Source organism: Erythrolamprus reginae, chromosome 2 (assembly GCF_031021105.1).
Source record: "Erythrolamprus reginae isolate rEryReg1 chromosome 2, rEryReg1.hap1, whole genome shotgun sequence".
NCBI classification, from domain to species: Eukaryota; Metazoa; Chordata; class Lepidosauria; order Squamata; family Dipsadidae; genus Erythrolamprus; species Erythrolamprus reginae.
The window spans coordinates 224,304,170-224,323,216 of record NC_091951.1 but is presented as its reverse complement, the minus strand read 5'-3'; the positions used below and the strand labels follow the sequence as shown (position 1 = coordinate 224,323,216).

Here is a 19,047-nt window from a genome sequence, read left to right as displayed (position 1 = left end):
AAATGTTTTTAAAATAATGTGTGTGCATATAGGCACACCTTTGAATCAGTTTTTTGTAAAACTCCATGGCAAGTCTATGCTATTTTCTTGCCAGGTTCTTTGGAAATATTGTATATTGCCACTGCCTCTTTACTAGGGTAAAGTAAAAGTAAACATCCAAACAAGTTTAAGAACCACGTACCATCTGCCATTTTGGTTTTCAACACTCTAGCTGAACTAAGCACTCTAGCTGAACTCATAACTAAGGCAGTAAAAATCTTTTTAAATTAAAAGCAGAAGAGACTGTGTGAATAATATGTACAAGATATCTACTTCACTGAAATAGACCCATTGGAAGTCAGTCTCATAAGAAAAAAAATACTATACTAAAACTACTAAAAATATGGGTTTTAGGCATTCTACATAAATCGGAATGGGAAAAAACAAATGGTTGGATACAATGAGGAGGCAATACAATATAAAAATATGAAATTTATTATTTGAAATTATAAGTTAAACAGGTTGGCAAATAACCATATAACATATCCCATCCTGAAGTACACACAATTGCTTGAACTTCTAAGAAATGGCATATCAGAAGTGAAAGAAAAATAACTGGAAATAGAAAATAATTCAAAATACAGAACACAACAACAAGGATTATGTTTGGATAGCTTTACACAACCATCAGTTTCTGCACATTAGAGCCACTAATAGATATCTTCCAGTAATGTACAATGTTTGGGGATGTTACAGAGAGCTTCTCTTAGCGATATATTCTATAGCGATTATATCGCTTGTACAAGAATTTAATCCGCTTATTCAGATTATGATAATCGTCAACAAACATTCGGTCACCCACCATCTTCTTTTTGCGAATGCATCTCTGCAGCTCATTTCCACTCCATCCACGTAGCCAGACCGGCCCCACAATCAAGCTTTTAGGGTGGACCTTGAAATCCCCTAAGGAGAAGAACACAATCGATACATTTTAGAATTCTATCACAGTTTATTCAGTAATTGGCTCCCTTTTTTTAATCATAGACTACTACCAACTTCAATTGCAAAAGGCATAATAAAGTAGCCATCTGAATATTAAGCAAATAAAAATGTCTTCCTCTTCAATTTGCTTATTAAAAGCAGAACTTTTCCCAGATTAGGAACTTCCATGACAATTTTCTTCTTCCAAGATTGGGAGAAGAGGGGAGAGGGGGAAAAAATAAAACCCATTAAACATTTGTTAGAATCACTAGAAAAGTTTACAGGGAGCTTGAGGGATGGTAGACTGCATATATCTCTCCCATGCATGCTGTTATTGGAAGACAGGTTGCTGGTGGGAAAATCTATGGTAAATGAATATTTACCCAGAATTCCAATATTATCATAGACACCGAAGAGTGCACGTTTCTCATCCCATCTGTCAACCACTTTTGGAGGAGGAGGCTCTTTCACCAGAGGAGATTCTGATTTAAACAAAAAAGAACAAAAATAGTCAATGTCACTTTCAAGATTGTGTTTGAAAATCTTATTATGACAAGTCAACAGTTGAAGCTTTTATGCAGCATATTTACAAATCAATCTTTACATAAAATATAAAGTTAAATTGTTTGTTTTAAAGCCCTCTAATGGTACAATATCACTGGACAGCTTTAGAAAATAAATGTATTGCTCCTTAAACATTAATAGATAAATAGATTATAAAGAATATCTAGTCAATCATCATAAGTTTGTTTGTTTGCTGGATCTATATGCCGCCCCTCTCTGAGGACTCGGGGCAGCTTACAACATATAAAAAAGACAATACTGTATACATGTATATCAAAATCCAAATAATTAACCCTCTTCCTCTGCTCGCGTCTATATGAAACTTGTGATTAATTGCCTTTTCCTCATTTGAGGGCTTCTTACTATGAGTGTGGGGTTTTTTCCATTTTGTTTACTTTTTGCTACATGCTGATTGTTACATTTCATTACACCCAAAACAGTACCAGTGTATAGTAAATGAGAACACAAAAGCAACTGCTCCTTAAACATTACTAGATAAATATTCTAGATACTATCTATCTATTACTAGGTAGATACAGTGAACCCTCGAGTTTCGCGTCCTCAAGGATCGCGAAAGGGCTATTTCGCTAGTTTTCAACCCGGAAGTAAACTCCACCATCTGCGCATGCGTGCCCTTCCACGCATGCGTAGATGGTGGAGTTTCCCCACCGGGCAGAGGCTTCCCTGGGTCTTCCTCCTCTTGCCCCGGTAAGACCCCAGCGGCGGTGGGCTGGAGCGCGAGCTTGGGGCACCCTAGCTCCACTTCCCAGCTGGGAAGCGGAGCCGGCAACAGCGTGGGCGGGCGGGCGGCGCGCGCGCGAGCTTGGGGCAGCCTAGCTCCGCTTCCCAGCTGGGAAGCGGAGCCGGCAACAGCGTGGGCGGGCAGGCGGCGCGCGCGAGCTTGGGGCAGCCTAGCTCCGCTTCCCAGCTGGGAAGCGGAGCTAGGGTTTCCCCAAGCGCGCGCGCGACCCCAGGCGCGAGCAACGGGGTGGGCGGGGCGAAGGGCGGGCGGCAGTGGAAGTAAAAACACCATCTGCGCACGCGCAGATGGTGTTTTTACTTCCGCACCGCTACTTCGCGAAAAATCGATCATCGCTTGGGGTCCTGGAACGGAACCCTCGCGATGATCGAGGGTTCACTGTATTCTATAGTTTGTTTGTTTCTTTGTTTATTATATTTATATGCCGCCCCTCTCCAAGGACTCGGGGCGGCTTACAACATACTAGTATAAAAAAGACAATACTGTATACAGTGATCCCTCGATTAGCACGGTCTCGATTAGTGCGAAACGCTACAACACGGTTTTTCAAAAAATATTAATTAAAAAATACTCCACGGTTTTTTTGCTATACCACGATTTTTCCCACCCGATGACATCATACGTCATCACCAAGAGTCACTTCTCTGTCTCTTTCTCTTTCTTTCCTGTCATTCTCTGCTTCAATCATTTTCTCATTTCTCTTTTTTTCTCCCCTTTTTTCTATCATTTCTCTCTCTCTTTCTTCCTCTCTCACACTCTCTTCCTCCCTCTCTCATCTCTTTCTTTCCTTCTCTCTCTTTCCTTCTCTCGCCCCCCCCTCCACTTGCCCACGAGAAGAAAAAAAGCAACCTCTGCCGGGCAGCTCCCCTTGTGCCCCCGCTTTGTGCCTGCCTCTTGTCCCTCTCTTTTGGGGATTTTTTTTTCTTTTCTGTCTGAGTGCGTCTGTGTGAGCGCGAGAGAGGGAGTGCGTGTATGTGTGTGTGTGTCTGTTGCGGCTTGGGCTGGTCGGCCTCGGAGGCGGGAGAAGGCGAAGAGGTAGCAAGCGGGGAACCCGGCGAGGTGGATGGCGGCGTCGGCGTGTGTGTGTGTGGTGGCCGCCTTCAGCTTGGGGTTGCCGCCGGCGTGCTCGAAGGACGCGCCGCCGCCCGCCTTGGAGCCCTCGAAAGCCTCGTCGTCTTCTGTGCTCTGCTCGCCGCTGCTCTCCAAGCGGGGCGCAGTGGCTGGGAGCGCGGATCCTGGCTAGCCGTCGCGCCTCTCTTGAAGATGGGGAGCCTGGCGACGCGCTGTTTTCCCCCACCGAGGACAATCGGGGTAAACTCTTTTGGTTGGGAACCAACCGGCCCGGTGCTCTTTTGGCTCTCTTGGGGTTTCCCCTTTGCCTGGGCAGCAGGAAGACCCAGGGAAGGTTCCTTTGGCCGCCCAACAGCTGATCTGCTCCGCAGCGCGGCAGCAGCGAGGAGCCGAAGATGGGGTTTCCCCTTTGCCTGGGCAACGGGGAAACTCCATCTTCGGCTCCTCGCTACTTCCGCGCTGCGGAGCAGATAAGCTGTTGGGCGGCCAAAGGAACCTTCCCTGGGTCTTCCCCGCTGCCCACACGCAAACTCCACCATCTGCGCATGTGTGGCCATGGAAAAAAAAGGGCGCGCATGCGCAGATGGTGTTTTTACTTCCGCACCACTTTAACACGGAAAATCGATTAGCGCGGGAGGTCTTGGAACGTAACCCCCGCGCTAATCGAGGGATCACTGTACTGTATATTGAAATCCAAATAATTAAAATCTCAGTTACAACTAAAAACCTAAAGAACGAATTAAAATACTGTACATGCATAACCATTCAATCAACCAATACACTATACATTCATCAGCCAGGGGGCAGAATCTAATAACCCCAAGCTTGGGGGCATAGGTGAGTCTTTTGACTCTTATGAAAGGCGAGGAGGGTGGGGGCACTACAAATCTCAGGGGGGAGCTGATTTCAGAGGGCCGGGGCCCCCACAGAGAAGGCTAGGTCCCGCCAAAACGACATTGTCTAATGTAGTATAGGTAGTCTTCAGCTTACATAAGAATTGGGACAGAACTTCTGGCTCTAAGTGAGACAGTTGTTAAATGAGTCTCACCCAAATTCATGATCTTTTCAGGCTGATCGTTAAGGGAATCACACTGATCTGGCTTTCCCCATTGAAACTTGGCTGGAAAAAAGTTTCAAGTGACTCTGCCAATGTGATTCTGGAAGTCAGCAAGTGTCATAGATATACACTGGTGGACAAGTGTCTGAATTTTCATGCGTGACGATTCCACAATAGTTATAAGTGAGAGAACTAGTCATAAAACATTTTTCACTGCCACTGTAACTTTAAACACAAACGGTCATAAGTTGAGGACAACCTGTATCGCAAGATTAGTGAGCCTTCGTTGTGCAGTGGTTAGAGTGGACTATTGCAAGTTGCTTCTGCTGACTGCTGGTTGTAGTTCACCAGTTCAAATTTCACCAAGCTCAAGGCTGACTCAGCTTTCCATCCTTCCGAGGTGGTTATAATGAAGGCCCAGATTATTGGGGACTATATGCTAACTCTGCAAACCGCTTAGAGAGGGTTATAAAGCACTGTGAAGGGGTATATAAGTCTAAGTGCTATTGCTATAAATAAGACTGCAAACAAACAACTTCTGGACCACGCACAATACAGAACACGGTAGCAGTTTATGAACTAAGCCACTCCTATTGAGAGATCCCTTATTAACCAAAGCTGGAAATTAAGGACTGTTAGTCACTTGAATTTCAGTGCCAGTGATTATTTTCAGTGCAATCTTAACATTGGAATTCAATATTTTGAGCAGAGGCTGCAATACCCTAATACAGTATGTAGGAAATCCCATCCAAACCCCCAATCACGGCTAAAAGAGCTCCCCTTCTACCTCATCCCCATCTCGGTGCCTGAAAAAGAAGGGGAAGGCGCTATAATTAATAATTATAATTAATGAATGCTTGGGATCAGGGGTCTCCAACCTTGGCAAACTTTAAGACTTGTGGACTTCAGGTGGCTGAGGAACTCTGGGAGTTGAAGTCCACAAGTCTTAAAGTTTGCCAAGGTTGGAGACCCCTGCTCGGGATAGTAAACCAAATGAACCGGGGACCGATGTTTAGCCCACCGGCGAAGGCAGGGTTGAAGGTCGATACCTCCGCAATAGGACAGTTCCGTGTCCTTCCACCCACCCACCTGTACTGAACAGCCGACGAGCTGTAGAGACGACAAGGCCGCTGCTGCTGCCCGTCCATAAGCGCGGCGGAGCCGTCAGCAGCCGCCACACCGCTTCCATTGAGTTTCGGGGGGCCCTCCGGCTCTTCGGCTAGAAGCGCGGCGCAAATTCCGCTTTCGCAAGGCAGCAACCTCGGAAGCTTCCCAAAACACCCCGCGGCTCGCGGTTTACGATCTGCGGCTGAGCGGAAGGGGGAAAGTCCCAACCAGAGATTAGAAACAAGAAATGGTAGACGTGTCAATCTAGACTTCAAGGCAACAGTGTCTTGTTTTGCATTTTGTTTTGTTTTATTTTATTTATTTGTCAAACACGTACAGGAAAGTAGTTGTTTGGATAAACATAAGCCAAAAAAAAAAAGTATGGATAAAGGAGGACAGTAGGACAGGGACGGTAGACTTATTTTTTGCACACTGTTTTCATTACCCTTATATTATCATTACAGCCGGTTCTTTTTTAGCTATTTTGTTTAATTCTTTTGTTTGTTATTCATCCCCTATTTTCCTTTCCCCGCAACAGCAGTTAGTTTCTCAGGATTCTGCTCCACGGACGGGGACTGAATCACTGAATCAGTGATTTTTATTTCCCCCCCCCCCAAGTTTTATTTTTTTATTCCTTTCCACAAATTCCATTTTTATAACAAAATAGAATTCTTTATTGGCCAAGTGTGATTGGACACACAAGAAATTTGTCTTTGGTGCACCTGCTCTCAGTGTACATAAAAGATAGTGAGCATGCATGCACTTTTGACACCCATGGGGGAAAAGGTTTGCCATCACTGGCCTACAAGGTCCCTTCCCTTCCAGCTCTTTTAATTTGTAAATTGTAGAGTTCTGCAGAGTGCAAACAATTTACAAGCATATGATTTTATTTTTAGGGGATTTAACTATTTTCTATTCTTTTTACTTGAGTCTGGAAGGAGTTGGGCGGCTTATAAATCTAATAAATTACATTAAATTATCATGAGCTACTCTGACTTCAAGCATCATCACTTCCCTTAAGAAATAAATAACATTGTTTCTATTGAGAGCATTTAAAAAAGTATTTCAGCAGCTGCTTTGTGAGGTTAGAAAGCAAATGAAGCACTTAAGCACTTGATTTCAGACAGTAGCTTGATATCGCCTTTTAAAGATGGGAGCTTTCACTGTGTTGTACCAAAAGAAATAAAAAAAAAAAATACAGAACCACACATTGTACTGTAAGAAACTCGGTCTTCAGTACCGAATGTGACTTTTCACTTTTTCATAGCTCTTCGCTTTCCGAAGCGCGCCTGTCCTGGCGGGGATTTGATTGCGGCACTTACGAAAGAACGCTCGACCTTTAAAGCGATTGGCTGCCGAGCTATCAAAGGACGACCTGATTGGGCGAACGGACAATATTCGAATCCCTGGCGCGTTGCTCTTCCTTCCCCTGTTAGTGTGCGAGTGGCGCGAGACGTGCAGGCCGAGTTTGGTTCCCCCCGCCGACTCTCGGTTCTGCCGCCGAGCGGATCTCGCAAGAATTTTGGAGTCGCCGGTCCTTCGTTCCAAACTCTGAATTCTACCCGGCGCCGAGCTTCGGAGCGCGGATGTTTTGAGGCTGGGTCTGCCTGCCTCCCGTTAGGCTGCGCGTCTCGGGAGGGATCATGGCTGACCCGGCTACGCTTTCGCCTCCCTCGTGGGAGTTCCACTTGCCTCTGTCTCCCACCGATCTGCTCCGCAGCGCGGGGCCTCTGCAGTACGTGGTGCAGGAAGTGCTCTCCCTCCGACAGCTCCCGGGACAGCTGGCAGGTTGGTGGGAAAGGCAGGAAGGGGAATAATTGGGGGGCCCTGGGGATTCCTCGCGTTGGTGTTGCAAGTCAAAGTACACCGGGAAATGGGAAAGAGGAAGGCGGGTAATTAAATGTGAGCCGTGCCTTTCCACCAAAGCAGCGTCCGAGTCAGTTCTGTTAACTTCGGGGGTCCCGAAGTTAACACAATCGGGTAGGGCGTATAATGAGTTCAGAGTAAAATCAATGGTCTGTCTTCGTCCAATACCCTTATTTAGATGGGGTGGCATTTAATGGTTATACTATATAATAAATAGCATACTTTTAGGATGTTTGTTTGTTTCTGTGTTTATATATTTATTTAGACGTATAGGTGGCTGGGGCCGTGAGAAACTGACACCTCTTTAATCCCGGCCTAAATAAGCCTTGATTGGGATGTATGACATGGTATAATTGAATTAAACGAGATTTTAAGAGTTTTTTTTAATTATTATTATTAGCATTGCAAATTAAATTGCTATACTGTTTTTTAAATTATTTTTATTGTTGTAAGCTGCCCTGAGTCCTTCATGAGTGGGCAGCACACAAATTTAAATGAATGAATGATTGATAGATACAGTAGGTGGGTCACGCATAGTTCCCTCTAAGCTGAGCAGTGAGCAATCGCTCACTTAAAAATCATCATCAACTCAGAGTTTTTCAAACCTGCCCAGAAGCCGAGAGGGAAAAAGGGAGAGGGAAAGAGTGCCGCCCAGTCCCAAAGGGACTGCCGCTCAGACACTATACTTTTCCGCCCACACCAGAAAAAAATTAGAGGGGACATTGGACCGTGGGTGGGTGGATGGATAATAGATAAATAGAAAGATGGATGGATGGATAATAGATAAATAGAAAGATATGGATGGATGGATAGATTAGGTAGGTAGATAGATAGATAGATAGATAGATAGATAGATAGATAGATAGATAGATAGATAGATAGATAGATAGATAGATATGCCGCCCAACTCCCAAACTACTCTGGGCGGCTCACAAACAAATACACATAAAATGTAATGTAAAACCCCCTAAAAACAATTAAAACAGTTTAAACGGAGAGGGGTGACATACAAACCTAATAAATTATTATTATTATCATTATCATTATTAAAATGTATGTAATTAAAATGTGTGTAAAGATGTAATTTTTGTTTACCCTTTTTGAAATTATGTTAACAGCATCTTATTACTCTGGTTAGGTAATGCATTTGTATTCTGCTTCAGAATAATATAGGATCTAAGCATAGACAAAACAGATCCACCTTAACTTCAACAAGGTTTACTTTCCAGAAAATTTGTAAAGACCAAAATCTAGTCAGGTTCCCTAAAGGTATGAACTAAGGTTTATTAAGTAAAAGCATCGTAACAAAGTCCACATATTACATTGTGAAAAGCATGTGAATCATATGACGAAGCTGTTGTTATGGTTTGTTTTCCTTTAAATGTAACTGCATGCACTGCAGCATTGTATAAACAGATGAAGAGGCAGTTCTAGTAAGTTTTTCAAAGTGAGAATTGGCATGCAAGATCTCGATTGATAAAGTCATGGTTCACTAACTGCAGTTTGATGTCTGAACTAAAGAATTCTGAGTACCAAACATTCAATGCACACGCAATGCATTCCAATTTCCTCCATGCTTTTTCATTTTGGCAGCTTTATTTAAAAAACTCTCCTGTTTGTTGTTATATCAATTACAATTATTCTGTCCTTGCTTAGATCATTTAGAAATCTGCAAATAGTTTCAAAGCTATCTTCTGCGAGTTGGTCTGGAGTTGGCATTTCTCACATGTGGACTTTCTTTTTGCAGTATTTCAGACAACATTCCATAAACAAGGAGCACTTGCTATCCTGAAGCATTTTGATACTCTTTTCAGTATTCTACAGTAAGTCTGCACTTTACTACTGGTATTGTTGGAGGGAGCTTCAGTCTGAGGATTGAAAATACAGTGATACCTCGTCTTACAAACCCCTCGTCCTATAAACTTTTTGAGATACGAACCCGCCACGCCACTGGGATGCCCCGCCTCCAGACTTCCGTTGCCAGGTGAAGGCTCCCCTCGTTGGGAAACCCCACCTCCAGACCTTCCGTGGCCACCTCCGGACCTTCCGTTGCCAGCGAAGTGGCCGTTTTTGCGCTGCTGGGATGCCCCTGAGGCTCCCCTCCATGGGAAACCCCACCTCTGGACTTCAGTGTTTTTGCGATGCTGCGATTTCGCTGAGGCTCCCCTCGCTGGGAAACCCCACCTCTGGACTTCCATTGCCAGCGAAGCTCTCATTTTTGCAATGCTGGGATTCCCCTGCAGCATCGCAAAAACATGGAAGTCTGGAGGTGGGGTTTCCCATGGAAGGGAGCCTCAGGGGAATCCCAGCAGCGCAAAAATGGGCGCTTCAGGTGGCAAAAGGGGTGAATTTGGGGCTTGCACACATTAATCGCTTTTCCATTGATTCCTATGGGAAACATTGTTTCATCTTACGAACCTTTCACCTTACGAACCTCATCCCGGAACCAATTAAGTTCGTAAGACAAGGTATCACTATATATCATAAGAAGCTTTGTTCATAATTGTGGTAACAGCATTGAGAGAAGTAAACATGTAAAGATCAGAAAATGACAGGAGCATTCTTTGTGTCCTCATTAGTCATTTTGCTAAAGAAGCCATTTTATTTCCTGTACCCAATGGCAGAGAGAGGGGGCTGAGACTGAAAAGAATTATGTATGATGCAAACAATTTGTAGCTGAGCTTTGGACATTGTAGATGTGTTATGTGAAATTTATGAAATGTTCCCCAAAGTTCTCTTTCCAAAATTAATATAAGCGGAATGTACAATGGTAACTTTAGATAAATAGGAATACATGGGATGCTTTGAAAGAAATGTTTGTGTTTTAACTTAATATTCATGCTTTACAGCCACTTCAGGACTGTAGACACTGCTGTTAAGGAAGATGCCCTAGAACTGATGGTAAAAGGTGAATGTGTTTTCTTAATACTATAGCAAATACAAATTCTTTTGATGCAGCTAATGATGATAACAAGGCAAGTGTGACCTCATTGGCAGGTTGCTCCCTCAATCTGTTCCTTGCATAATGGTCTGTAATCTTGGTGGTCAATACAGAGTAATGTGTGTTCACTGTAAGGGCAGACCAACAGGATATCCCATTCCTTCTGTCTTCCATCTTATTTGGAATGAGAGATCCATCATTTGCATAGTATTGCAAGAGGTGGTCAGAGGGGTGGATACAGGATAAACATAGTGTGCCTGGGCAATGGGTTGCTGGGTGCTCCAGAGTTATGCTGATAGGATATCATGAGCACAAGTCTTTGGTAATCTGAAAGCTGTCCTGAATTCACGTTTAGAACAAAATATCTATTGAGAGCATCTCTGAAGATGGTACCTTCCCACCTCTCTTTTTAGTTGTGACTAGTCAATCCAATGTCCTGACAACTATCCTGGCTGATTCAGACCTCACATCCTCCCTTCGTGTACTCCATCTTAATGCTCTAAAGATGAATTGTTACATACTAGTACGGCTAGCGGAGGCATTTGAAACAGAATCCGGCAAGAACAATCTAGTGGGATTGGATTCCAAAGGGAAGGTAGGTGGATTATATATGTTTGCTAGGTGTTTATTTCTAGGCAGATTTTTTTCTCTTTAACTTGTTGCCTTGAAATCTGATTACCGTATTTTTTGGAGTATAGGACGCACTTGACTTTTGGGGGAGGAAAATGGGGGTGGGGGAAATCTACCTACCAGGTATTCATCTGGCTAACATCCTTAGTCTGTTCAGTTTCAGCACATTATTTTATCCCCTGGTTAGGACTGAATTTTTTTTTCCAGAGGGAGCAGGAATGAGAACAAGCCTGCAAAGACTTTGGGCAGGAAAAAACCTTCAGAGTAGTAGGGAGGAAAAAAGTGCATCTTATACTCGGAAAAATACGGTAATTTTAGTTTTACTGTTCTCTTGAGTGAGTCCAACAATGCCAGTTAAAGGATATGTTATGTACCATATTGAAATCTGTGTGATCTTTTAAAATATAATTTTGTATTCGTAGAATAAAAGATAATCAGAAGTTTCTATTTTTTCTGCACTTTCTTTGCTCTTTCTACTCTTTATTAGTTTGTTTTGGTTTTTATGTTCTTAGTAAATCTTCTAATAAATATTTTTAAACCTATATTAAATTGTAGGAGTGGATGTGTCAAATATTCCATTTTTATTTTTGCTATTCCCAAACTTATTGGCAGCTTAAGTCTCAGACCTTTGAATAGGCTGTGCTTTATAGGAAGAATCTACAGGCAATCAGTTGAGAATATAGTAAATACTTAGCATAAGCAAATCTGGATACATCCAGAGCTGAAATCAAAAGAGGCAACTAATGTAATTTCTGAATGTATGATCTTCACATACATATGAAGGCAAACGGCCCTCCCCCAGTGGGCCGACCTCTAGGAATTATGTGCCATAATTGCCACATCAAAATGAAGCAACGGAGAAAATTTTCTCAATGAGACGACCTCTATTGTATTGAGATCGCTCCTTTTATTGTATTTTATTTTTCCTGACATGTGGTACAGAATAACCAATTCGCGAACGCCACATACATTAAGCCGTCCTCCAACTACCATTCACTCATGCGCTGTATAAGGCAACCTCCTCATGACTTCCCTATAGATGATTAACGGAAGCTCCATTCATTGCCTTTTCCTGGATTGTGTGTTTACTGGTGATTAGCAAAGGAGTGAGAGTAAGGCATATATTTCCTTATATGGAAGTTAGCTATACGTTATCTTCATGCTGTATATCAAGTTAATTATTTTCCACGTGGTCATGGATTCTGCAGCTTGCTTACTCAGCCTGGACTTTGCTGCCTTTCCATAGAGGAAGAATAAGGTTTATACAGCACCCATTAGGCTAAAACATCACCCTTCAGCAATATTCTATCCCAAAGTTCAGTGCCTATGAACCTATGATTACAACATACATATGCTTTCAGCTCATGTCTTTTCTTGAATTGATGTTCTGAATTTGTTTTACAGAACAAGAAAAGCCAGATTAAAGGCTTTGCTTGGGAGGAAGAAAGGCACTCGGTTATACAATTGCTCACGCAATTACTTCAGTTGGATCTTCATCAGCTGTGGAGTGGCTTGGTAGTGGAAGAAGAGTTTGTAAGGTATAGAAATGGAAAAGATTGAATGGAAAGCTGTTTTTAGCCAGAGCTTCATTGGGCTGGAGGAAAGTGAAGGGTCAATCAGATGGGAAGAGAAGAAAATGATACGATTCATGTGAGCCAGGAAGAACATTTTGTTTGCTTTTTAAGTGCTAAGTACATCTTCATAGGATTGTAAAAAATAAAAGAGTCCCTGCAGGTTTTTCTCAGCTAATCGCAGTCAGTTTTAAGGGCGGTGCTCATCTCCTTTTCTAGGCCATTGAGCCAGTGTTGTCCTGTTCACCTACTTGCATTTACACGCTGTCAAACTGCTAGATTGGCAGGAGCTGAGGCAAGTGACATGAGCTCATAATAGGACTCAAAACCACTGGATCACAGACCTTCCCTGGTGTCTTTTAAGCCACTACGCCTCTCTGATAAGATTGTAGCACATAAAATATTACATTGCAATATCCTCCTGCTCTTAACTCCTGCCTTCAATTTCTTTTCAGTTTGGTAACTGGCTGTTGCTACCGGGTGCTGGAAAATCCTACTATTAGCCACCAGAAACACCGGCCCACAAGAGACACACTGATTCACCTACTAGGTGTTGCTCTATTTCGATATGACCATATGCTCAGTAAGTCTATTCTTTTCTTTTAGCCTGGCCAGGCCAAATACTGGAATAGGTCTAATTCCTGAGTCATAAATGGGAAATCTGAGCCATCCTAATTTATACCATGACTGAAGGTCTTCCCTTACCACAGTTCTCTTTGATAGGTGCCACTCTGAAAGTCACACAGATGCTTCAGCACTTTGAACACGTGGCTTCAGTATTTGTGGAGGCTGTAACTGTGTGGATCAAGGAATATGACACAAAGAGTATTGTGGGGGAGATACTAAGGTGAGAGAGGTTTCTTGTCTGTCTTTCTTTCTTACAATTCTCAGCAGTACCAGTCACTGACTTTTGATTCATTCTTCAGGGAAATAGGACAGAAATGCCCTCAAGAACTGGCTCGAGAGGCTTCTGGGATGAAAGGCTATGCTGCCTTCTTGACAGAACTCGCTGAACGGATGCCAGCTGTTGTTCTGGCCAATATGAGTGTCCTGTTGCATCACCTGGATGGAGAGGTTGTTTCACAGAGAATGTATTTTCCATATAGAAAGTACAGTAATACCTCGTCTTACGAACTTAATTGGTTCCAGGAGGAGGTTCGTAAGGCAAAAAGTTCGTAAGACGAAACAATGTTTCCCATAGGAAACAATGTAAAATCAATTAATGCATGCAAGCAAAAAAAAAATCAAAACAGCGCTCCGCTAGGTGGCGCCGCCCGGCTGTCACCTTTTGAAACAGCCGGGCGCTTCTTAGTGTTCTCCTGAACGCCAAACCCGGACGTTCGGCAAAAGTTCGGCGTTTGGGTTCGGGAGGCCACCGAGAAGCCCCGCCGCCCGGCTGTCACCTTGTCAGAAGAGCCGCGGAGCCGGTCGAGAGGCTCAAATGGAGGTGGGGACTCCCAATAGGGAATTCCATGGACGGAGCTTTGACGTCACGGAGACGTCCTTCCTGGAGTCCATGTTTCGGCCGGCCAGGAAGGACGTCTTCGTGACGTCAAAGCTCTGCCCATGGAATTCCCTATTGGGATTCCCCACCTCCATTTGAGCCTCCTGACCGGCCGACAGCTCCACGGCTCTTCTGGCAAGGTGACAGCCAGGTGGCGGGGCTTCTTGGCGGCCTCACAAACGTCGAACCCGAACTTTTGCCGAACTTCTGGGTTCGATGTTCGGGGAAATGCCAAAAAGCCCCCCGGCTGTTTCAAAAGGTGACAGCTGGCAGCGCTTCTTGGCGGCCTTACAAACCCGAACTTTTGCCGAACTTCCAGGTTCGGTGTTCGGGCAGCGGGTTCGTAAGGCGAAAAAAGTTTGTAAGAAGAGACAAAAATTTTCCGAACCCCAGGTTCGTATCTCGAAAAGTTTGTATGACGAGGGGTTCGTATCACGAGGTACTACTGTACATGAGAATGAAATAAATACCATATTTTTCGGTGTATACGGCGCACCTTAGTTTTTGGGGAGGAAAATAAGAAAAGGGGGGATGGCCTCCCTGAATACCCTCAAACAGCTGTTTCCAGATGTGAACTTTAGCAACAGATTCTTTGGTTGTGAGCTCTGTGCCTTGCTTTTCCAGCCTGTGAAACCTCCATTTTAGAGGGTTTTTCCCCAGCCTCAAACCTTCATTATAGCCCCACCCAACCTCTCAAATGGAGGTTTCACAGGCTGTTTTCAGCCTCTGAAACCTCAGTTTGAGAGGCTGAGCAGAGCTATATATCCGACGTATAAGACGCACCCAAATTTTCAGCCTCTTAGAGAGGGGGAAAGGTGTTTCTTATACTTGAAAAATACGGTAACTTCCTATTTTTATTGTCTGAAGATCTTGAAAAAAATTTAATGGCCAGACCAGATGTTATTCTGAATCAGGTTCTAATTCTGCAGAGTTATGGAAGGCGTAATAGCTGAACCTGGTGCTTTTCTTTTTTAAAGAAACTGAATCATTTGTTTGTTAACTCAAGCTTTTGCATCTAATAATACTAATTACATCTCTGCTGTGGGTCCCGTTGTATCTTAGTAGGTTAAGAACCATTACTTATCCTCTCTTCCAAGTTAAACAAACCCTCTGGTTTCTCTTTTTCCCTTGTAATCCTACCTGGCTTCTGCCTGATATCTTGCGAGAAAAAGCCTGACAGTTTCAATAATAGATTTAGTTGATTGCAAGTATCTTGGTTGCAGTGTTGAACTCTTAACATCTGTTTTTGAGTACACATAATTTAAATCAAGACAGAAGTCTGTCGGAGTGATGCTGCATTGCCAGGCCCAGAAGGGTTTTTCTCAGCAATTATTGCAAGTATATATTTGGCACACTAAAAACTCAGCATCAACAAATTTTCACTTTCCGTTGCCTTTTCTCAGTCGCATTTGGCAATTCATTATCGCCTAGTCCAATCTAGCAGAGAGCTACTGTTGTGAAGTGCTTCTGCTCTGCGATTCTTGCATAAAAATGAATCCATTAAGTCTGTTTCAAATTTCAAGCTGCTTTGGGAGTTTTGCTTTCTGAGCACATCTTCTAGTTTGCAAGTGTTGGAAATGGCCAGCCCAGATGTCATTCTGAATCATATTCTGATTCTGCAGAGTTATGGAATGCGTAATGCCATGTTGGCTGCTATGGCAGAGATGCTGTTGCAAGTGCTGAATGGAGAGCAACTGGAGGAAGCTGCCAGAAATACAAGGGATCAGTTCTTGGATACTCTGCAGGCTCACACATGTGATATCAGTAGCTTTGTGCGCAGCCGTGTGCTTCAGCTCTTTACCCGAATTGTGCAACAGAAGGTGAGTTTTGGAGAAAATACCATCAGGAGCAAACAACCAGACACACACTTGTAGAGTTCAAACTAGCTACTTTATTGTTCTTGTTATAGTTACAGGAATCTCCCCAGACTGGTAGCTTTTTCCTAGGAAAGACCAGATAAGACTGTATTGCAGGGGTCTTCTAACTTGGCAACGTTAAGACTTGTGGACTTCAACTCCCAGAATTCTCTGAGTTCAAGTGCACAAGTCTTAAAGCTGCTAAATTTGAAAACCTCTGCTGTAAGGCATTCAAGGGAGACAAGACTGATTCTTTAAGGGAGGGGGGGTGTTATTGGTGTCCCTTTCCCCCCGCCACCACTATGTTTTATTCTTGAAAGCTGCCAATAGTCGCTGCAGAGACTGTATAAAATTTCTAAATAAATAAGTTCTCCTCCTATTTGGGATTTGTTCTCCAACAAATGCTTTTTCAACTTAATTAGGGTAACTAAGATGCTACTTAGAACTGAGGTGGCGCAGTGTTTAGAGTGCTACTTCAGCTAACTGCTAGCTGTAGTTCAGCAGTTCAAACCTCACCACGGGCTCAAGGTTAACTCAGCCTTCCATCCTTCCGAGGTGGGTGAAATGAGGACCCAGATTGGTGGTGGCAATATGCTGATTCTGTAAACTGCTTAGAGAGGGCCAGGGGTGGGCTGCTAGCCAGAACGCCTAATTGGGCTCACCTCCGCGGCTCTGGAGGTACCGTGAGTTCGAGCAGAATTATGCTTCTGCACCCGTGCAGGTAGCAAAATCGTGCATGGAGACACAGGTGCACCCGTGTTCTAGCGAGGTTTTTTGCTTCCGCGCATTTGATTATTGCAATGTGCTCTATATGGGGCTATCATTGAAGACTACACTAATACTTTGTCTTACGAACCTAATTGGTTCCGGAAGGAGGTTCGTAAGGCGAAAAGTTCATAACATGAAACAATGTTTCCCATAGGAAACAATGTAAAAGCGATTAATGCGTGCAAGGGGGGGAGAAATCGCAAAATGGCGCTCCGCTGGGCGCCGCTGCCTGGCTGTCACCTTTAAAAACAGCCGGGGGGCTTCTCTGCGTTCTCCCGAACCCGAACTTTTGCCGAACTTTTGAGGTTCGGGTTCGGGAGGCCGCCGAGAAGCACCCGGCTGTTTCAGAAGGTTACAGCCGGGCGGCGGTGCCCAGCGAAGCGCCGTTTTTGCGATCAGCGGCGCCGTTTTCGGCCGATCTGGAGGCTGAAACAGAGGTGGGGAATCCCAATAGGGAATTCCATGGGCGGAGCTTTGACGTCACGAAGACGTCCTTCCTGGTCGGCCGAAGTAAACACATCCATTTTCCAGCATCAAAGGGCCTGTTGCAGAATTATATTTGAAAGTTCCACTTCCCAAGGGGAACACCCTTGGTTTTGCTCCTCTTACCTGATGTCAGAAACTCTCCAAAACACTATTCCTTTTTTGCAAATTATAACAATGTGATATTGAAAAGGGTTTTTTAAAATAGTTTTCTTGGGACTGCTTGCCTTCCGTTTTCTCTGCATCCGGTATGTTCTCACTTTGTAAGCAATTCATAAAAGGATAACAGGCTAGTTTCAGGTGGACACTTACTACGTGTTATCTAGCAATGAAAATACAGTATGTTACAACTGCTATTTTTCTCTAGCAAAACCATTCACACTGCTAGGGAAAATGAAAGTTTGCACTGTATAGCTTAAGTCTTGTGCATATTTCCAGATGGAAGAAAATATTTAGCACAGCTAATGTCTCAGAAGAGTTGAAAACTTGTTAGGAAAGTCTACTGGTTCTGCAGAATAAATAAGTCCTTACTATCATGATCGCATCTGTATCAACCGTATCAAATACCTTCTCTTTTTGCTATAGGCTTTGCCCTTAACTAGATTCCAAGCAGTTGTGTGCCTTGCTGTGGGTCGGCTACAGGACAAAGGAGTAACCGTGGTCAAGAATGCTATTCAGCTGCTCTCTGCCTTCCTTTCCAACAATCCTTTCTCTTGCAAGGTAAACTTTATAAATCTGTTCCTTGGCCAGTTTTTACTGCAGCATTTTTCATTATCCCCTCACCTATTCTCATCTTCTGCCAATGGATTTTTGTTTACCTTGTTTGCTTAAAAAAAATATACAGAGAAACAAAACATCAATACAGGGGGCGTTGCAGGGTACAAGAAACCAGAATCGCTTGTGAAAATCCTCAGGCTGAAACTTTGTGATCTATGTCAGGGGTCTCCAACCTTGGCAACTTGTGGACTGCAACCCCCAGAGTTCCTCAGCCAGCAAAGCTCCACAAGTCTTAAAGTTGCCGAAGTTGGAGACCCCTGATCTATGTGGCAAGAATCTTTCCTTCCCCCGAGAATAACCAGATAAGGTTTCTTGGATTCTGCCGCTTATGCTGTTTATTGCAGAGTAACAATTTATTATTTGGATTTGTATGCCGCCCCTCTCCGAAAACTCGGGGCGGCAATTCCAAGCTCAGCCCTTGCTTGACCTCTCCCTCCAGCCTACTTCTTTCCCCACGGTCATCATGCCATCAACCTGACTCCCTCTTCTTTGTGGCAACCCCTGAGATCTTGGAATATTGCTATCATGTCTCCCCTGGTCCTTCTTTTCCTTAAACTAGACATACCCAATTCCTGCAACCGTTCTTCATATGTTTTAGGCTCCAGTGGGAAGGTCACAAATGGTGGCCACATGCATAAATACCTGCCAGTTGCTAAGGATCTGGGTTTTAATCCCATGACCTGCATGGCATTGAACCAGAGTATCTCTGGAACCGCCTGCTACTGCATGAATCCCAGCGACCGATAAGGTCCCACAGAGTTGGCCTTCTCCGGGTCCTGTCGACCAAACAATGTCGTTTGGCGGGCTCCAGGGGAAGAGCCTTCTCTGTGGCAGCCCCGGCCCTCTGGAATCAACTCCCCCCGGAGATTAGAACTGCCCCCACACTCCTTGTCATTCGTAAATTATTCAAGACCCATCTATACCGCCAGGCATGGGGGAGTTGAGACACCTTTCCCCCAGGCTTCTTTTTTTTTTAATCTATGTTTGGGTATGTATATGTTGTTTGCTTTTTTAAATATGATAGGGTTTTATGTGCTTTTCAATATTAGATTTGTTTTCGCTGGAATATTGTTTTTATTATTGTTGTGAGCCGCCCCGAGTCTTTGGAGAGGGGCTGCATACAAATCTAATA

General features: G+C 43.8%; 2 protein-coding genes and 1 non-coding gene across 3 annotated transcripts in view; 2 read left to right on the top strand and 1 right to left on the bottom strand.

Moving 5' to 3' along the window:
- Window positions 1–458: 458 nt before the first annotated feature.
- Window positions 459–5,694, bottom strand: MRPL51 (mitochondrial ribosomal protein L51). The gene is made up of 3 exons (XM_070736165.1): window positions 5,502–5,694; window positions 1,344–1,442; window positions 459–942 (listed from the first exon to the last, which is right to left on the bottom strand). The coding sequence occupies exons 1-3, from the start codon at window positions 5,599–5,601 to the stop codon at window positions 746–748; spliced, it is 396 nt and encodes a 131-aa protein (XP_070592266.1). The 5' UTR covers window positions 5,602–5,694; the 3' UTR covers window positions 459–745.
- A 1,270-nt stretch (window positions 5,695–6,964) lies between these two features.
- NCAPD2 (non-SMC condensin I complex subunit D2) overlaps window positions 6,965–19,047 on the top strand; it is a 51,451-nt gene continuing 39,368 nt past the window's right edge. Inside the window, 10 exon segments of the mRNA XM_070742096.1 lie at window positions 6,965–7,307; window positions 9,133–9,208; window positions 10,235–10,293; window positions 10,740–10,921; window positions 12,361–12,494; window positions 12,983–13,110; window positions 13,251–13,374; window positions 13,454–13,601; window positions 15,654–15,851; window positions 17,724–17,858. Coding sequence (XP_070598197.1) covers window positions 7,163–7,307; window positions 9,133–9,208; window positions 10,235–10,293; window positions 10,740–10,921; window positions 12,361–12,494; window positions 12,983–13,110; window positions 13,251–13,374; window positions 13,454–13,601; window positions 15,654–15,851; window positions 17,724–17,858 — 1,329 coding nt within the window. The 5' untranslated portion in view covers window positions 6,965–7,162.
- Window positions 10,343–10,662, top strand: LOC139163295 (small nucleolar RNA U85). The gene has a single exon (XR_011558457.1). It is a non-coding gene; the product is annotated as a small nucleolar RNA U85 (small nucleolar RNA).